The 21,166-nt window shown below is 42.7% G+C and overlaps 1 protein-coding gene across 1 annotated transcript in view; it reads left to right on the top strand.

Moving 5' to 3' along the window:
- PIK3AP1 (phosphoinositide-3-kinase adaptor protein 1) overlaps nt 1–21,166 on the top strand; it is a 134,648-nt gene that overhangs the window by 94,153 nt on the left and 19,329 nt on the right. Inside the window, exons 9-11 of the mRNA XM_088475820.1 lie at nt 3,171–3,257; nt 4,430–4,618; nt 11,324–11,389. Coding sequence (XP_088331946.1) covers nt 3,171–3,257; nt 4,430–4,618; nt 11,324–11,389 — 342 coding nt within the window. The remainder of the gene's footprint in view (nt 1–3,170; nt 3,258–4,429; nt 4,619–11,323; nt 11,390–21,166) is intronic.

Below are 21,166 nucleotides of genomic sequence, written 5' to 3'. Positions count from 1 at the left end.
GTAGTTGCCCCCAGTAGTGAGCCCCCTGTAGTTGCCCCTAGTAGTGAGACCCCTGTAGTTGCCCCCAGTAGTGAGCCCCTTGTAGTTGCCCCCACTAGTGAGCCCCCTGTAGTTGCCTCCAGTAGTGAGGCCCCTTTAGTTGCCCCCAGTAGTGAGCCCCTGTAGTTGCCCCCAGTAGTGAGCCCCCTGTAGTTGCCCCCAGTAGTGAGGCCCCTGTAGTTACCCCCAGTAGTGAGGCCCCTGTAGTTGCCCCCAGTAGTGATCGCATGCACACACAAAAAAAACAAACAAACAAACAAACACTTACCTTTATCCCCGCTCCAGTGCTGCTGCCGTCCATCCCCGGCGTCCGCTCCTCGGCACTATGGGAGTGACGTCATTACGTCACTCCCATAGTGCACTGCGGGACCCGGAAGACGGAGCTCACTCCTGAGCTCCATCCCCAGCGTCCGCTCCTCGGCACTATGGGAGTGACGTCATTACGTCACTCCCATAGTACACTGCGGGACCCGGAAGACGAAAGGAGCTCCGTCGTCCGGCTGCCGCCGGGGGTTTGAATAGGAGCCGGGCGCCCGCTGGTAACACACTCAGCGGGCGCCCGGCAAATGGAGGGTGCAGGACCCCTTGCACCCTCCGTAGTTACGCCAATGGAGGTGGAGCGCCGATCAGCGGCGCTCCTTCTCCATGCAGCTCCCGGGGACAATGGAGCCAGGTGCCCCATTCAGGGCTGACGCCTGGCGGCAAATGACTCCATTGTCTCCGGGAGTTCCGCCACTGGCAACGAGCATCAGGTGTGTGAGAGTTTTAAACCCTTCCCTTACTCCAGTGCTTGTTCCAGCTGGCTCTTAAATGTGAAAACCTGGAATTCCACACTTCCACTGCTAATGCAGAAAGCACAGGTTTCCACCAGAATGTGGGCAATTCAGGTGAGAGACAACCCCTCGCACCACAATATATATAATATACAGTATACAGTATATGTTAAGTCTTACTGGCCGGCCTGGCCTGGATATTTTGTATCCGTCCCACCCTCTGGGCGTCCCTAAGTATGTAGACAATTAAGTTTTTTGTTTTGGGGAAAGACATGAGAATCAAGGTATTATAGAGCTGTAACGGGTATTTGCTGTAAAATCAGTGCTGTGACAAGGGAGTTACTTTTGGTGATGCAAAGCTCTGGCTACTGAACACATCAAGTTTCTCTTCTGCATCACAGAAGCATGTGAACTGTCTGACATTTCTGCGTAAGATTGCGAGCAGGACAGGTAACACGAATGTCTTGTTAGGAAAACACTTTCTGCCATCAAAACACAGGAGAATAAAATGTGCCTGATGCTGAGCTAAACTCAAGTCAGCCATAGATGCTCCCATGGACATAGATGCGTATATGTGCCTGTATGCTTAGTTGTACACTTTGCGGTCTGCCTGACGCCATCTGTACACTTGGTTTGTCATTGTCACGATCACTAGGGTGGACTTGCATCAGCCTATACTCTGCATAGCCCGCAGTTCACGGAACGTGTGTGTAGATGGGAATGCCCAGTTACATTATGGCTCTTCCGTCATAAGCTGACATGTGACTGAAATGTGTATCTCCTATACTTGCATATGCTTAGGTGCGGCCCTATCAGTGGGCCTGATCTGAGTCGGTCGCAGCGGTGATATCGGACACGATGAAGCAATGTTTTTCACCTGCGCATGCATCTGAGTTGCACCGCACATGTATCCCGATTTCTATGTACAGAGTCGCAGTACAGATTTGTGCGCACAGTAGCAGAAGTTAATTGGACGCACGAAGATGTTGCACCCTATGGGAGTGTCACATGCGTGTTGCTGGTGTTGTGTTTACATAGGAGGCAATATTCAGAAGGATAATGTGTACCTGCCATAGAGCAGGTGCAAGTTCCAATGGCGCGATGGTCTAAAGACGCACCAAGCAGTATTTGAGGGTCACTGAGGAGCACTGAAAGTGGGCGTCTCAGTCCTGCACATTGGGACACACAGATGTACACCAGGGATGATGTGGTTAATATACCTACTGCCGGGATGCCGGCTGCCGAAATCCCGATCGGCGTTAGAAAACCGGTGCCGGAATTCCAACAGCCCGATTGTAAGTATAGCGGGGCCGGGTAGGTGTTAGCTGCGTGGGGGGAGGGTTAGGGTTAGGGACCCCGGGGGGGAGTTACGGTTAAGCTGCGGGAGGGGGAAGGTTGGGGTTAGGCTCCAGACAGGGGAAGTTAGGGGTATTTATTATTATTATTATTACCAGTTATTTATATAGCGCACACATATGCTGCAGCGCTTTACAGAGAATATTTGTCCATTCACATCTGTCCCTGCCCCAGTGGAGCTTACAGTCTATATTCCCTATCACATGCTCACACACTTATACACTAGGGTTAATTTTGTTGGGACCCAGTTAACCTACCAGTATATTTTTGGAGTACCCGGAGGAAACCCATGCAATCACAGGGAGAATATAAAAACTCCACACAGTTAGGGCAATAGTGGGAATCAAACCCACAACCTCAGTGCTGTGAGGCAGTAATGCTAACCATTACACCGTCTGTTAGGCACCACTAGGGAGAGATTAGGGTTAGGTACTAAGGGGGGAGGGCTAGGCACTTACCGGGAGGGTTAGGGTGTGGGGTAGGGAGGGTTAGTGTTAGGGTACAGTAAAGGATGATTAGGGGGTGAATAGGGCAGGGGAACATTACTTACCGTTCCCCTGTTGGGACTGTAGGCATCGGGATGCCACTGTCAGTCTATTGACAGACGGCAGTTCGACTGCTGAGATATCATACCAATTTCAGACCAGGGAAGGGCTTTCTAGTAACATTAGCATATTAGTGCTGCTAATAACAGTGTTCTAAGTTTACATCAGTCTAAATTAGTGGTGTACAGCTTGTTGTTATAATTCTTATAAGTTGCAATATTGGTATTTGAGTGCATAAAACTTCTGTGCAATTCTATCTAAATAGTGTTGGCAATTGGTATATGGTAGTGCTTTATTTCAGTTGCTGCCTCAAGCAGCTGAAAGTTTAGACACATGGCTGGCTTTGCATTGGCTTTATTACAAATTATTATTATTGTTATTATGCTGTTATAGTCAAGTAGTTTAATACCATCTTCAATTAGATATGTAACATAAACTGTGACTTATTTCACTGCAGATGTTGATATGATGCGAATTAATGATCCATCACTGGAACCACATACTCTAACCTCGAACGAATCAATGCTACGCAAAATCCTACAAGGTAAGCTACTTTTTGTATTTTTTTTTTTTAAATAATAATAATAATAATAATAATAGTAATAATAATAATAATAATAAAAATCATCATAATAATTTTTTTTTATAATATAACAAATAACTTTTCCTGGATTAGCAAAACAATGATATACCTAGACGTTTTGTAAGGCCCCCAGCAAGAATCGTCCTGGCCCACAGGTGTAAAGGGGAAAAGCCTGAGGGCCCCACCCCTTCCTTTAGGGGTCAGTAACTTGGTTTGCGATCATGTATTAACTTGGGTGCTTGTTTTGTTTCTATGAAAACTACCCCAAGATTAGCCCTTCTGCCAATCAAAGTGGGTGGTCCTGACCCAGCCCTGTCCCCTCATTAATAAAAGCACCCATGTCCTCTCTAATGGTTGGCCAAGTCCTTCTGTGGTGGCTGGCCACACCCCTCTGGAGTCTGACCACACCCCTTAAGATTGGGCCCCTACCACTGCATTCCCTGATGGGCCCTTCATGCCCCAGTCCGACACTGCACCCAAGTACAGGCCAGGGTTGAAAAAACACATATTCACATGGAGCTTTGACATGGAAAGAGCTATAAACCAAAGGGGACTATAGCCAATGTTTCCTGGGAGGTAGAATGGGGGTAGAATGGAACATTACCGGGGCTAATTACCTCGCCCGGTGCTATCCAGTTAGCCCCGATACTGGCACTTATCGGGGATTTTGTTTCGTCTGCCTCAGGAATGCAAAACCAAATCTGTGATAAGAAGCTCTTTTTCCCGCGAGTGCGGCAGTGAAAATATATAGGTCCGTGACTTTTCGCAGATCCTATGTGTTTTCGTGAGAAAAGCGACAAGTTTTTGGACATAAAAAACGGAGTTTAATTGGATACCGCTGGAAAAAAATTGTTGAAAAACACCCGTAAATCTTTGAAATCACGTTTTTTGCGTCCAAAAATTTTTCTCTGCTAATAGGCTATCAGCCTATGCTTTATTTAAATAAATGATATGATCTTCTATTTAATGAATGTCTCTTTTCAACTTATGGGTTGTTAAGCAAGGACTCTCCAACTGGTAGCCCTGGCCTGTTGTTCCTTGACTTATATTTAAATATCACAATTCCAGCTATCAACAAGTAAATTATTTATGTTCATGCTTTTATCTTTTATGTTGACATTGTCAATTGCTAGGAAGTAGCCTGGACAGCTGGGAAGAGGATGACAGCAGTAGAGAAGATCCCTATCACCTATGTGCTGCTAATAAACTTTATGACACAGTTTGTGATGCTACACAACCCACTTCAGTAGCAATGAGTCGGCCTCCTGTACCTGTTCCAAGAACGGACGAACCGACAGATACACAACCTTACATTTCACAGGGTGAGTTTAAACTGTCATTTTATGGATTTAGGAGAACAGCTTTGTATTTTATGCTTTTTTAAATTGAGGATTTATACGCCTACTATTATTTGTCCTCATGTGATGCATTGTAAAAAGACCACACTTGTGTGCGCTGATGAAGAATTATTACTACGCCAGTTATCACAGCGTATCTTGCATGAAATCAGTTAGCACATGCCCAGAACAATGGGAGCTCGTATTGATGCCCATGAGTGATTCTGCCACTTGCACCAAATTGTGCCTGAAAAGGCACAATCCCGAATACATGCAGATCGGCAAACAGTCACACATGCCCCTGAGAAAGCCATATTATTTACAGACATGCAGAGGCAGGTGCAAATATATAATATTGAGGATACAGATATGACTTCAGTCACGTCAAACAGCCCCTCTCGGGGCGCCAGTTCTCGGGTGACTCAGACACACCCACAATGTGCATCTTATGTTATTAGCAGAAATAAAACAACTAGAAACGCCAAAACTACATTGCTAGATTACACTGATCAATTTGATGTGCGACATTTGTATATCTCTGTGCGACCTAGTCTGAATCTGTATACAAAGTCCTACGATACAGCAGCCACAGCTCTTTCTCACTCCAAGTTCTTTTGTGATTCCTATGTGACTTTGCATTTGTTTAAAACTAATTCCTGTGCAGTGAAAGTCGCAGCCTGCATCTCTGGTACACTGTGAGTGGTGTTTTGCTGCGTCTATGATGAGAGTAAGATGCCTCTTATTTGCCCACCACTGCTTAGGTTCTCTACATTATTCACAGTTTAGTGCTAGTCTGATAGGAACCTGACTTTTATACAACCACCTGCAGGTAGAAGGCACAGATAAGATGGTTTCCTGTAGCTGTGAGTGCCAGTATGCCACTAACTTTAGCTTGGGTGTTCGGGTACAGCTCATTGGACAAATCACATCTTACTGCAGCCTGATCAATCATTGTGTCCCAGAACTGGCTTCAGCCCTGCTCCATTTTAGAATTTTGCAGACCACATATAGGGCTCTATTTATCAACATTATTTTCACACCCTTTTCACATTATTTCAGTATCACCTATAGTTATTACAGGGCAATTGGAGTATAATTCGTAAAATTCTACTCCAACCCCTAAGTATCACTTATTTTTAGTAAGCAGATCGCATTTCCCATAATTGTAATGGGAAATGTGATCCGACTATAGTTACTAAAAATAAATGTGAAAAAATTATCGGGGAAAGCCCTGTGATAATAACGCCACCTGGAGGTGGCGTTATCCAGGGTCTCCCCCGATTACCGGACTCCTGGCCTGCTCTAACAGGGAGAGCAGAGCTGAGAGCCGATCCCTGTAATCAGCTGTGTGGTCTAAACAGACCGCAAGATGATTACTGTAAAAAAAAGGAAAAAAAAATAGTAAAAAATAAAACTACTTACCCGACTCCAGGGACCAGTGATCGGGGCTCCGGGTGATGTCCTCCCTCCGGTCAGCTGGTCTCCCACAGTGCACTGCTGCCCGGTCATCAGGTGATCGGGCCCCAGTGCAGTATGGGAGATCACCTGACCAGAGGAATGGAGACCATCACCGGAGGCCTTAGGGCATGCAGGTAAGTGTAAGTAAGGGAGGGGGGTTCGCGGGGGGGGAGGGGGGGTCGCGGGGGGTCCGTGATCGCGGGGGTTGGGGCTTAGCACCGGTGGGCGGGGCTTAGCGCCGGAGGGGGGTAGCAGCGGCGACCGGTCGGCGCATGCGCGGGCACTTAATCACGGTATTTTTTGCGAAAATACCGTGATAAGGCTCCGAAGGGGATTCGCAGGGACAGAGCTTTATCGCTTGGTAATATCACACTGCAATCTGCATTACCAATGCGGATTGTAGTAAATAGAGCCCATACTGAGCTGTGACTGACTGAACAAGTAAGGTAAAGGTAAGAAGAGCTTAGATTACAGGAAATAAACTGATTCCATGTTAAAACTCTGACAACAAAGCACACTGTAAACTTAAAGTTTAGCTCTATTGATAGCTTGTTGTTATGCACTGTAATGAAATAGCTGTGTGAAGAATGACGTTGGTAAATGCAAACAATGCCCGTTCCGTATTGCTCTCTTATAAAGCTCAGGTAATGTTTTTGGCAGTGAAAGTCACTCTATATTCAAACACACTTCCTTGTTCAAATAATCTGCTAGTAATAGGTCTACTTTGCATAAAAAAACAGAAGTAGTCAAATCCTTATTTGCCCAGTTATATTTATTTTAGAAATCTTATGGCTCATATGGAGGAAGAGGACCTGGAGGACAAGGGGGGAATTATCCCCACTGATCACTGGTACTAAAAAGGTTTCCTTCAGAGCTGCAATCAATATATATATATATATATACAGTCAGGTGCATAAATATTGGGACATTGACAGAATTTTCATATTTTGGCCTCTATTCACCACCACAATGGCTTTGAAATGAAACAAACAAGATGTGCTTTAACTGCAGACTTTCAGATTTAATTTGAGGGTAATTACATCCAAATCAGGTGAACGGTGTAGGAATTACAACGGTTTCTATATGTGCCTCCCACTTTTTAAGGGGCCAAAAGTAAAGGGACAAACTAAACAATCCTAAATCTAATGGAGCGTACACACGGTCAGATTTGTCAGACTTGTCAGATTTGTCAGATGAACGACTGAACGATTAAACGATGTGAACGATTTGGACGATTTGACCAAAGTTTTGAACGATTTGAACGATTTGAACGATTGAACGATTTTTGACTGCATTAAAATGAATGGAATCGTCCAAGTCTGACTGCAAACCCATCAGATGTCAGATATCGTTATCTGACAAACGGGAACGCGCATCGTTGATCGTCCATCGTTCAGGCATGTCAGATATGAACGATTTTCCTTCAGATATGAACGACTGAACGATTTTTAAATCGTTATCGTTCATATCTGAAGGAAAAATCTGATCGTGTGTATGCACCATTACTTTCACTTTTTAATACTTTGTTGCAAATCCTTTGCAGGCAATTACAGCCTGAAGTCTGGAACGCATAGACATCACCAGACGCTGGGTTTCATCCCTGGTGATGCTCTACCAGGCCTCTACTGCAAATGTTTTCAGTTCCTGCTTGTTCTTGGGGCATTTTCCCTTCAGTTTTGTCTTCATCAAGTGAAATGCATGCTCAATCGGATTCAGGTCAGGGGATTGACTTGGCCATTGCATAACATTCCACTTTTAAGCCTTAAAAAACTCTTTGGTTGCTTTTGCAGTATGCTTCAGGTCATTGTCCATCTGCACTGTGAAGCTACGTCCAATGAGTTCTTAAGCATTTGACTGAATATGAGCATATAATATTGCCCGAAACACTTCAGAATTCATTCTGCTGCTTTTGTCAGCAGGCACATCATCAATAAATACAAGGGAACCAGTTCCATTGGCAGCCATACATGCCCACACCATGACACTACCAGCACCATGCTTCACTGATGAGGTGGTATGTTTTGGATCATGAGCAGTTCCTTTCCTTCTCCATACTCTTCTCTTCCCATCACTCTGGTACAAGTTGATCTTTGTCTCATCTGTCCATAGGATGTTGTTCCAGAACTGTAATGGCTTTTTTAGATTTTGTTTGGCAAACTCTAATCTGGTTTTCCTGTTTTTGAGGCTCACAATGGTTTACATCTTGTGGTGAACCCTCTATATTCACTCTTGTGAAGTCTTCTCTTGATTGTTGACTTTGACACATATACACCTACCTCCTGGAGAGTGTTCTTGATTTGGCCAACTGTTGTGAAGGGGTTTTTCTTCACCAGGGAAATAATTCTTCTGTCATCCACCACAGTTGTTTTCCGTGGTCTTCCGGGTCTTTTGGTGTTGCTAAACTCTCCGATGCGTTCTTTATTTTTAAGAATGTTCCAAACAGTTGATTTGGCCACACCTATTGTTTTTGTTATCTCTCTGATGGGTTTGTTTTGATTTTTCAGCCTAATGATGGCTTGCTTCACTGATAGTGACTGCTCTTTGGATCTCATATTGGGCTCTATTTATTAACATTATTTTTACTAAAATAAAGTGAAAAAGGGTGTTTTCACACCCTTTTCAAATTATTTTAGTTTCACCTGTAGTTACTACAGGGCAATTGGAGTAGAATTAGTAAAATTCTACTCCAACTCCCAGTATCACTTATTTTTAGTAAATCAGATCGCATTTCCCATAATTGTAATGGGAAATGTGATCCGACCTAAGTTACTAAAAATAAATTGGGGTCCGCGATCGCAGGGGGAGGGGCTTAGCGCTGGGGGGCGGGGCCTAGCATCGGTGGGGGGTAGTAGCGGTGGTCGGTCGGCGCATGCGCGGGCTCTTAGTCGCGGTATTTTTTCCGAAAATACCGCGACTAGAGTGCGGATGGGATCCGCAGGGACAGAGCTTTATAGCAAGCTCTGTCCCTGCAAGGGATTTATAGTAAATCCCTGTGATATTGCCTGAATTCGCAATGCGAATTCACTCGGTAATATCACACTACAATCCGCATTCAATATGCGGATTGAAGTAAATAGAGCCCATTGAGAGTCGACAGCAACTGATTCCAAATGCAAATGTCACACCTAGAATCAACTCCAGACCTTTTACCTGCTTAATTGATAATGAAATAATGAGGGAATAGCCCACACCTGTCCATGAAATAGCTTTTGAGTTGATTGTCCCATTACTTTTGGCCCCTTAAAAAGTGGGAGGCACATATAGAAACCGTTGTAATTCCTACACCATTCACCTGATTTGGATGTAATTACCCTCAAATTAAATCTGAAAGTCTGCAGTTAAAGCACATCTTGTTTGTTTCATTTCAAAGCCATTGTGGTGGTGAATAGAGGCCAAAATATGAAAATTCTGTCAATGTCCCAATATTTATGCACCTGACTGTATATAGCCAGGCTCCGTGTAGTGTATGCAAGGCTTGTGTTTCTGTGTAGCTATTTACGTGGTCTTATTGGCTCATACCAGTACATGTTTTGTCAAAGCCTCAGGAAGGGAAGGTTTGGTCCTGGAGGGCACTGCAAGGGGCTTACCCTGGGCTGCTATCTCCGCTTACTTACCCCTGTGGTGTTCCCACTATGTGTAGCATTCTGCTGCTTGCGGCTCCAAAAAAGTGGTGTCCTTATTCATATCCTGGTGTATTGTATCATAAACATTTCCATGGAAGTATTATCCACCACAGAAGGTTCAATAGTGTCACTTTTAGCATTGTCACCAGATTCCCTTGCAAAATGCAGAGTAAGTGCAACGGTGCGCCTAGTGTGCGGAGCAGTACAAAAACATGTTTTCAATTTGCAAAGTGAGGCTATAGAAATAAAATAAAGGAGTTGACAAGGCTTAATTTTAGGGGCATTCCTTTATAGTCAGATGGGCACATGTCTATTTCCACATCACAAAAGGTCTTGATGTTTGTGTCAGCTATGAGCTGGCATAGATCGGGTCTCATCTCATGCCTTATTGTGACGCGTTTTGTGACTTCCAGTTGCATTTCATTGGAGAAGTACATTTCTAGGTGTATTTTATCCAACATAAATCAATTCATGAAACATACAAAAGTTCCACATGTAACAAAGCCAGCCCCACTATACCCTGGCTCTCATGAATAACTTAAGCAATAGATGAGGCTAAAATCAAACACTATTTTGGAAGAAGAGCTGAAAAGCTTTATTTAATAAAAGGGATGATGTTAAAGTGGTAGGAGATTTTTTGCTGTGACAAAACAGACATATACTTGTGTCCCATGACAGCAGAATGTAATCATGTTCCCTGTTATACATGCAGTAGACCATCGATGCACATCGGATTAAAACCATGCAGGTCCTACAGATGGAGGATACTGTCAACTTGCAATTAAATCTGTGTGCTTAGCAGCTTACATACGATGTGTTGGATGCACAGTTGGCAATAAAAAAGGCATACATTACTGAAAAAAATGCCCCCAAAATAGTGTACGTCATGGCATATTGTGGTGCTGTCTACAGTTTGCAATGACGGTAATACACTGCATTGCATAGAAGGGGGTGGGGCCATAATGACATCATCACACCCCCACACTTCCCACTTGACTGCACAAGCCTCCTGCCAACCCTCTCAGATGGGGCAGCCAGAAAGTCGGTAATGATGATGCAGATTTGTATGTCTCAAGATGCATTGGCTGCCTGTGCATCTGGTCCACTACAAATCATCATCATCATTATGGTGTACTTGCACCTACCCTATAGTACGTGTAAAATATATACTCTTATGTGCAGTCTGCATGGGTGACCCAGCCATTACTGAACTCTGCATGTGTAATTTACCCCCTCGCACCCGTTACACATTTCCAGTCATAATGTTTTATATGTGCAAAAACGTGTGGGTCTGCCGAGCCACATATATGTCCTTACGCATTCTGAGCATGCACAATGCAAATCCATACAAAATCCATACATACAAGATAAGCCACACAAACTGGCGTACACTCAACTCTGCATTTGTGCAGTGTACCCACACTTTTCACACATAAACTGCCCGTAATTTTTAGATTTTGCTTACTATACCTCTGTCACATTTCCGTGATGTACGAATTAGCTTACATATAACCTATTTTGTACTTTCCAAATTACACGGAAACTAAGATACATTGATTATAGAAAAAAATGATTTCTTACCTGTCAAATGTCAAAACATTCTTTCTAGTTTTCACAAAGAAAATGCCAATGAGGATAGAAAATGTTTACATGGACTCTTCACACGCAAGAATGGGTGAGTGCATCCTACAAATAGCAAATGACATATCATTCCTTATAAATAAATTATTCTTATGAAGCCATCAAAGGTGTCTTATAGACTGTTATTGGGCTCAACAAATCTAGTTACCATTATTAGGGGGATCATCATACTGTGGCTTTCTGAATTCTAAAAGCATATAAGTTATTAAACTTATTTTTTTTTTCTATTTATTTCTTTTATTTGATTGATATGAACATAATTTGACAGCAGGAAATAACCTTCCATGTGCAAATAGTCTACTATTTTTGTGTGTTGTATTTTTTCCTATTACTTCTTATCTTCGTTATAACACTAGCCATATGTTTCACTCATGCATTCTTGAATTTGCTTACTGTATAAGACCCCCTCAATTGCCTTCCTCCCTCCTGTTCTCATCACCTACCTCTCTTGCACACCTGCTACACATGCTCCTTGGGCTCTCTGCCCCTGGACTCCAATCATCTATTTTTGTTTTTTTCAGGAGAACTAGACGTGTCATTTGCACCCACACTGACAGCTACAGGTTTCATTTCAATTGCACACATTGCATCAGTGGCTGTGTCAAGATTGGTAGTGCTATTTGTACTGTACTGTTTTACCCTGTATAGTCGGTATACGTTCAGGAAGCCGGCGGACGGAATGCCGACCTCCGGTTCCCAGATATTGTTATCCCGACTAGGGATGAATGACAGGCGTCTAAATCTAGACACCTGTCATTTGACTGACGTCGGGAGACCGGCGCCCGGCCTCCTGATCGAGCGGATGCCGGGCGCCGCAGCGGGCAGCTGCGGGGGGGGAGGGTTAGGTTTAGGGCTCCTGGGGGGGACTTAGGGTTAGGCATCCCCCTGGGAGGTTAGAGTTAGGCTAAGGGGAGGGAGGGTTAGGGTTAGGCACCCCCGGGGGAGGTTAGGGTTAGGCACCCCCCCCCCGGGGGACTTAGGTTTAGGCGGCGGGGAAGGGGGGATTAGGGTTAGGCACAGGGGGGTGAGGTTAGGGTTAGGCACCCTAAAGGAGGGTTAGGGGGTAGATTAGGTTAGTGAATACTTACCTAGGATTGATCGGGATTTCCTCTTCTGTCGGGCAGGTGCTGTCGGGATTTGAACCGCCAGCCAGGGGTCCAGCGGTAATTCATATCGATTCCGTATAGTCTTATTGTTTTGATCTCTGTATGCCGCAGCGGAACACTTGTGGCACCCTACAAATAAAATGTAATAAGTAAAATATAATCATTGCTGGTTATCGCCATATAACATTCTTCATTGTATTACCTTTTGGTCTTCTTCCCTAAATAGTGTCCCACTGTTTTATAAATCCTATTACTTGCTACTACTTTCTTTGACTTTCAGCTCTTTGGAGCTTAACTACATTAACTAAACCCATTTTAGTTAGAGATGAGCGGGTCCGGTTCTCCGAGAACCGGATCCACCCAAACTTTGTGTTCCAAGGCGAGATCCGAATCCGGCTCGAGTTTTCCCTCCTGACTCGGATCCGAAAACGAGGCAAAACAAGTCATCCTCCTGCTGTCGGATTCTCGCAGGTTTAGGATTATATAAAGGTCCCCGCGATCTGCGCCATTTTCACTCACGCTGTGGAGAGAGGAGCTAGCAGACGTAGTCAGTCACTCAGTGTGTGTGTCCAGTCGGGGTCTTGACCCAAAGGCTGCTGCTGTGTTGTCCATAAAGGGGCTTAGGCTGCAGTATATAAAGGGGGGCTTCCTTCAGTTGGTGCTGCAGCTGCTGTGTCACTTGTCCTGTGAATTAACTGTGGCTGCTGCTGTGTTGGCTTGTCCATCAGGCTAGGGCTGCAGTCTATAAAGGGGTGCTGTGTTGTCCAGGGGGGTGCTCTGTCAATTAGGGGTGCTCTTCCCCAGTGTAAAAAAAAATCAAAGTACTTTTTTTTTTTTGTGTGTGTGTGTGTGTGCATTAGCAACTTAGCTGCGCTATTAATGTTCGGTGACACTGCCGCAGTTTATCGTCCACGCATTTGTGACTTTGCAGGTGGTCTGTCCGCACTAGGCAGGGGTGCTTTGTTGTCCATAAAAAAGGGGTGCTGTCTGTGTTGTTCATCAAGGTGCTGCTGCCTCGTTCAGGGGTGCTCTTCCCCAGTGTAAAAAAATAAGTGTTTTTTTGTGTGTGTGTGCATTAGCAACTTAGCTGCACTATTATTGTTTGGTGACACTGCCGGGCAGACCGCAGTTTATTGTTCACGTATTGTGAGACACTATATGTCATAGCACAGTGTGTTATTCTTATTCATAAAAAATCTTGTGACACTGTAAGTGGTAGAGCAGTCCAATATTCAACTTTTCACTTCTTTCCTCAATCGTGAATAAATTATTAGTCTACACGCTGACTACAAGACCACAACAAAGTGCTAAATAACAAGCGTTATATATAATACATAATGACATCACTGTAAGTGGCAGCGCAGTGTGTTATTCCTTTCTTATTGTGACACTGTAAGTGGTATCGCAGTGTGTTATTCTAATTCATAAATAATCTTGTGACACTAAGTGGCAGCGCAGTGTGTTATTCTTTTCTTATTCATAAATAATCTTGTGATACTGTAAGTGGTATCGCAGTGTGTTATTATTATTCATAAATAATCTTGTGACACTAAGTGGCAGTGCAGTGAGTTATTATTTTCTTATTCATAAAAAATCTCGTGACACTGTAAGTGGTATCGCAGTGTGTTATTATTATTCATAAATAATCTTGTGACATGAAGTGGCAGTGCCGTGTGTTATTCTTTTCTTATTCATAAATAATCTTGTGACACTAGGTGGCAGTGCAGTGTGTTATTCTTTTCTTATTCATAAAAAATCTCGTGACACTAAGTGGTATCGCAGTGTGTTATTATTATTCATAAATAATCTTGTGACACGAAGTGGCAGTACAGTGTGTTATTCTTTTCTTATTCATAAATAATCTTGTGACACGAAGTGGCAGTGCAGTGTGTTATTCTTTTATTCATAAAAAATCTCGTGACACTGTAAGTGGTATCGTAGTGTGTTATTCTTATTCATAAATAATGTTGTGACACTAAGTGGGGTATCCAATTAGCCGCGGTAAGTTACTGCGGCCAATTACCTCACCCGGAGCTATCCAATTAGCCCCGAAGCCGGCACTTATCAGGGATGTTGTATCACCTGCCTCAGGCAGCCGAAACCAAATCTCCGATAAGAAGGTGTTTTTCTCCCGATCGGGGCAGAGAAAATACATACATCCATGACTTTTCACGGATCCTATGTATTTTCGTTAGAAAAACAGAAAATCTTCGGCTGTAATAAATGGGGTTTATTTGGATAGCATGATAAAAAAATCGCGAAAAATACCAATTTTTGCGGCCGAAAATTTTTCAGAGCTAATTGGATGCCCCCCTATGTAGTAGTGCAGTGTGTTATTCTTTTCTTATTCATATAACATCTTGTGACACTGTAGGTCATTGATACCGCAGTGTAATATTTAAAATTGGTACACATTGACGTGTGTGCTGTACCCCACTTCATTCGTGTTTGTTGATATGGAGAACGATCAGTTGAGAGGAGGGCAGGAACCACATACTAGTGCTGGAGCTGCTGCCAGTGCCACCAGTCATGACGATACTAATCCATCTACATCATCTACTAAGTTTGATGCCCAAGGGCATACAGGGCTTAAGTCAGGGCATCAAAAATCAAGAAACAATCTTTTACAGTGTTAAAGAAAAAACATCAAAGGGAAAGTTAGCTGCAGAAAGACATAAAATTGTCAATATGCCTTTAACCATATGAACTGGCAAGGAAAGGCTAAGGCCTTGGCTTTTATTTATGACTGTTGGTTCTGCCTCTTATGATGATGTAAGCACAAGTGAACATGCTGACATAGAAATCAAGGATGCTTCTGCGGTTAGTGCACCAGAATGAGCAGGATATTTGTGTAGCTGATGCTAATAAGTATGTTGTTGTTGAGGATGTTGTTTGTGTAAATCAGGCACCAGTGGAAGATACAGTTATTGCCCATGATAAGGAAAAGCCTATTGTCATGCCTGGCACAAGACAAAAAAATCCACTTCTTATGTATGTAATTATTTCTACCCAAATCCAGAAAACAATTGTCAAGTCATCTGTACCCTTTGTAAAGCCAGGGTAAGTAGAGGTAGGAACCATAACCATCTAGGAATCCTCTCCCTGTTATGTCATCTGCAGTGCATCCATCCAAAAAGTTTTTGTGTTGACTCATCTGCATCACCAGTGGGCCCATTGGGAAAGTTTAGTTTTTCTCGGCAGATGCACTTGCTGGAGAAACTGAAGGAGAAGCCATCGCTGCATCACGTGCCGCTTGAGCTGGCAATTTTCTTACCAACAGCTCTTTGCATCTCTTCAGATCTGTGACCGTTGGGAAGAAGAACACAACATATGACTTAAACCTTATATCTTAAATCTTGTGTTTGCTCTGTTCAGCTTGTCCACATATCTGTGGTTAAGTGGACAGTGGGTACAACGGCATTTTGGAGGCCACTAATGAAGTTTTTTTTTATGTCCCTGTACAGGTTGGGCATTGCTTTTCTAGTGAAGTGGAATCTTGATGGGATTTCATAGCGGGGCACACAGGACCTCAATTAACTGTCTAAAACCCACTGAATTATTGGCGGATATTGGACGCACATCTAATACCAGCATAGATGTTATGGCATCAGTGATCCACTATGCAACTGGTTGACTGCTGCCATATTTGCTCCCCCTTGCAAAGGATTGTTTAACAGTCAATTGTTTTTTTAAAGTGCTACTAGTAGTCTTCCTGGTCCCCTTCTGGGATTAAAATCCACTCCCAGCAGCAGCAGGCATAGTGCTCAAGGATTCTTCTGGGGCAAGGACTGATGTGAATGAGTAACATATTTTTTGAAAATGCCTTCCCTCCACCCCTCCCCTCCCCCTCATAAATTTGCTTCGGAATAAAAAAAATTCAATTAAATTTACTACTAATCAAATCTTCCTTTCCCTGCCTTCAACTACATACAGTACATGCTCCAACTCCTTCAGGCCTCTTTAATAATAAAAACATTTGTTTCCTGATGTGCCATGTTGGAAGTTGAACTGCCACTGCTGCTGCAATCTTTGACATATGGTTGCTGAATGCCAAAAATGTCCAGAAATGTTTATGGCCATAGACAGCATCTCCTGCATGCCCCTTTAATTTTAAGAAAATATTCTGAACCACCATATTGATTTTGTGGGCAAAACATATTATTCACCCATGCTCTCCCCTCCTCCCTCATAAATTTGCTTTGGAATAAAAATATTGAATTAAATTTACTACCAATCAACTCTTCCAATCCCTGCCTTCAACTACATACATACTCCAACCTCCTCAGGCCTCTTGATTAATGAAAACATATGTTTCCTTATGTGCCATGTTGGAAGTTGAACTGCCACGTGTTTGTGCCGCCCATTGCTGCTGCTTAGCTTAGTCAGCCAGCTAACTTGGTGCAAATATTGGGCTTAAACCAGATGAAAACAATATTGTGAGCTGTGAGGTGGTCAAAATTTACTTTGAACGAGTGGAAATTAATGTTATTGAGGTTAATAATTTTGTAGGAACAAAAAAAAGCCCAAATTATGTGATTTTAGCTGTTTTTATCAATTGTTTTTAAAAAAAATACAGATCCAAAACCAAAACACGCAAGGGGTGGTCTTGGCAAAACCAAATTCAGATCCAAAACACAAGAAGTTACAGATCCAAAACCAAAACACAGGGGTCCGTGCACATTCCTAATTTTAGTAGCCTTTCTCTCAATGTTTTCTATTGAATTAATGTTTTATTGGAGGTTGGAAATCCAGAACTGTGCTTCATGCTTGCCATCTGAAATTATTACTCCAAGGGTCCTTTACATTGCATTGCTATTCATTCTGTATTTTGCTTGGAGATGCTTGTGTCCCATATGCAATATTTTAGTCTAAATGACTATGCATTGGTTTTACGGTATCAGCCTTATTATAAATCATTGTATCATTTGCGAGCAGATGCTACAAGTAGTATCTGTAATAAATACATTAAACAAAAAAGCATCCTGCAGTATTCCAGTGAGTCACAGAAAAAAAGGGTGTTCCCTCCAGCACACTGCAGCAATATCAGCAAAAATACTTGAACCCTACATAATAATAGAAATTAAGAGGTATTAGTTGCATACATATGCAAATATATGATTAAGCGCCGGGCCAGCGTCTGCGGCACAGGGCACCTCAAAAAGCTCCAGCCAAGGACCATCCCCAGGGCATCACACAAAAAAAGGAAAGAAAGGTGATACTGAATGTTAGGGTCGCCGGTATAGAGGAGCCTTGACACTGGCATGGCGCTTAATCATATATTTGCAAATGTATGCAACTAATACCTCTGAATGTCTATTATTATGTAGGGTTCAAGTATTTTTGCTGATATTGTTGCAGTGTGCTGGAGGGAACACCCTTTTTTTCTATGGTTCAGAGCAAACCCCGCCCTTTACAAGCACCTGTGCAATTCCATTAAACTGATGTGAGCAACCACTATATTTTTTATTGTATTCCAGTGTTTGCCAACAATTCACTGAAGCTTACACATCAACAATAACATTATGGAGGAGATGTATCAAGCCTAGGAGAGAGATTAAATGCCAACCAATCAGCTCCTAACTCTCATTTTACAGATAGGAGGGTCTATGTACTAAGCCTTGGAGAGAGAAAAAGTGGACGAAGATAAAGTGCCAACCAATCAGCTCCTGTCACTTTACAGATTCAGTGTTTGAAAAATGACAGGAACTGATTGGTTAGTACTTTATCTCCGTCCACTTTATCTCTCTCCAATCTTAGTACATCCCACTGGTGTTTGTAAAATGACAGTTAGGAGCTTATTAGTTGGTACTTTATCTCTCTACTATTTCTCTCCAACTTTGATACATCTACCCCTCTGTCTCTTACACTTTAGCCAGACTTTATCTATCCCACTATCTTTCAGTCTAATCACAATTTTGTGAACTATGATGTGATATCGCATTAAGGGGCATATGTATCAAAGCTTGATGTGAGATATATATCACCAACCAATCAGCTTCTAACTTACATTTTGCAGGCTGTGTTTAAGAAATGATAGTTTGGAGCTGATTGGTTGGTAATATACAGTCGGGTGCATTAATATTGGGACATTGACAGAAATTTCATATTTTGGCCTCTATTCGCCACCACAATGGCTTTGAAATGAAACAAACAAGATGTGCTTTAACTGCAGACTTTCAGATTTAATTTGAGGGTAATTACATCCAAATCAGGTGAACGATGTAGGAATTACAACGGTTTCTATATGTGCCTCCCACTTTTTAAGGGGCCAAAAGTAATGTGACTATCAACTCAAAAGCATTTCATGGACAGGTGTGGGCTATTTCCTCGTTATTTAATTATCAATTACGCAGGTAAAAGGTCTGGAGTTGATTCCAGGTGTGACATTTGCATTTGGAATCAGTTGCTGTCGACTCTCAATATGAGATCCAAAGAGCTGTCACTATCAGTGAAGCAAGCCATCAATAGGCTGAAAAATCAAAACAAACCCATCAGACAGATAGCAAAAACATTAGGTGTGGCCAAATCAACTGTTTGGAACATTCTTAAAAAGAGAAAACCGCACCGGAGAGCTCAGCAACACCAAAAGACGCGGAAGACCACGGAAAACAACTGTGGTGGATGACAGAAGAATTATTTCCCTGGTGAAGAAAAACCCCTTCACAACAGTTGGCCAAATCAAGAACACTCTCCAGGAGGTAGGTGTATATGTGTCAAAGTCAACAATCAAGAGAAGACTGAATATTGAGTGAAGATTGAGGGTTCACCACAAGATGTAAACCATTGGTGAGATGGACAATGACCCGAAGCATACTGCAAAAACAACCAAAGAGTTTTTTAAGGCTAAAAAGTGGAATGTTATGCAATGGCCAAGTCAATCCCTTGACCTGAATCCAATTGAGCATGCATTTCACTTGATGAAGACAAAACTGAAGGGAAAATGCCACAAGAACAAGCAGGAACTGAATACATTTGCAGTAGAGGCCTGGCAGAGCATCACCAGGGATGAAACCTAGCGTCTGGTGACGTCTATGCGTTCCAGACTTCAGGCTGTAATTGCCTGCAAAGGATTTGCAACAAAGTATTAAAAAGTGAAAGTTACACCATTCACCTGATTTGGATGTAATTACCCTCAAATTAAATCTGAAAGTCTGCAGTTAAAGCACACATCTTGATTGTTTCATTTCAAAGCCATTGTGGTGGTGAATAGAGGCCAAACTATGAAAATTCTGTCAATGTCCCAATATCTATGCACCTGACTGTATATTTCACAATTTTATCTCACATCAAGCTTTGATACATATGCCCCTATATGCATTGATAATATCTAAATAAGCTATTTCCATTGATCCACCCTGAACGATTACTTAAACAGGAGAACTCCACCAGAATTGATACGACCTCCCAGCAGCAATTACAGGCTATCTTGGATTTTGTTGTTTGTTTGACTAAGCAGTCAAAATTCATATTTATTTTTGGAGATTCCCGAAATGTCACTACTATTTATCATATTTTTCTCTGCTGTCTGCTTTTTACAGTTAAACTTAATTTGTGATTCTCCAATTACCTAGAACTACAGTTTACCTGTCAGCAAGGATTGGTTATAAAGGGCCCTATTTATCAATATTATTTTTACAAAAAAAATGAATGAGACATTCTTGTTGTACTAAAAGCAGGTGACGGCTGTGGAACTTCAAAGATGCCGCCTACTCACTGTCACCTGAGGGGCTGGAAAGTAGGTCATGGTGGCGGTGGGGGAGGGTGAGCGCGGTTCAGTAGGCTGAAGTTTTGCCTAGGGTGCCGACACATCTTGCATCGGCCCTGACTACTCTATGCCCTTTAATTTGCATATTTTTAATATGCAGATCGCATTTACCATACTTTTAATTCAGATTTACTAAAATTATATTGTTAAAAAAAAGAAGCAGTGATAATAACGCCACATGGACAGTGTGTTATCCAGGCTTTCCCCCGGTTCCCCGACTCTGCTGTGACAGCCAGAGCACAGCCGGCCCCCTGTGATCAGCTTTGCAGTCTAAATAGACCACAAGCTGATCACTGAAAAAAAAATAGTTAAAAAAAAACAACAACACTTACCTGCATCCAGGGACAGGAGATTTCCTCTGGGGCTTCTATCAGTGCATCCAGGGATAGGAGATTTCCTCTGGGGCTTCTATCAGTTGGTCTCCCGGCTCCTGCACTGTGACACTGGTCAGCTGGGGGGCGTTCGTGCTGGTGGGGTTGGCGTATAGGTGGCGCATGCGCGGACACCTTCTAATTTTTGCGAAAAATACAGTGATTAGACTGTGGAGGGGATTCGCAGGGACAGAGCTTTATCATAAGCTCTGTCCCTGCTAGGGATTTTTGATAAATCCCTGTGATATTTCTTTAGGTGAAAATATCACACTACAACCGCATTTTAAATGCGTATTGTAGTAAATAGGGCCCAAAGTGTGGCTGGTGGTGCAGCAAACACTATTCTTAGCTCTTTTAAGACCATTGACAATCATTTTGAGAATATTAGTAACACTTATTTTCTATTATTATTAATATTATTATCATTTATTTATATGGCGCGACAAATGTTCCGCAGCGCCTTACATAGTACATAAACAAGTTGTAGACAAGCGACTTACAGAACAATACACTACAGGACCAGGACATGGATAATATATATTGCTACATTAGCGACCATAACACACAGA

Source organism: Taudactylus pleione, unplaced genomic scaffold (genome assembly GCF_031769625.1).
Source record: "Taudactylus pleione unplaced genomic scaffold, aTauple2 ptg000016l, whole genome shotgun sequence".
NCBI classification, from domain to species: domain Eukaryota; kingdom Metazoa; phylum Chordata; class Amphibia; order Anura; family Myobatrachidae; genus Taudactylus; species Taudactylus pleione.
Note: the sequence above shows the minus strand (reverse complement) of the source record. Positions and strands in the feature narration are given on the sequence as shown.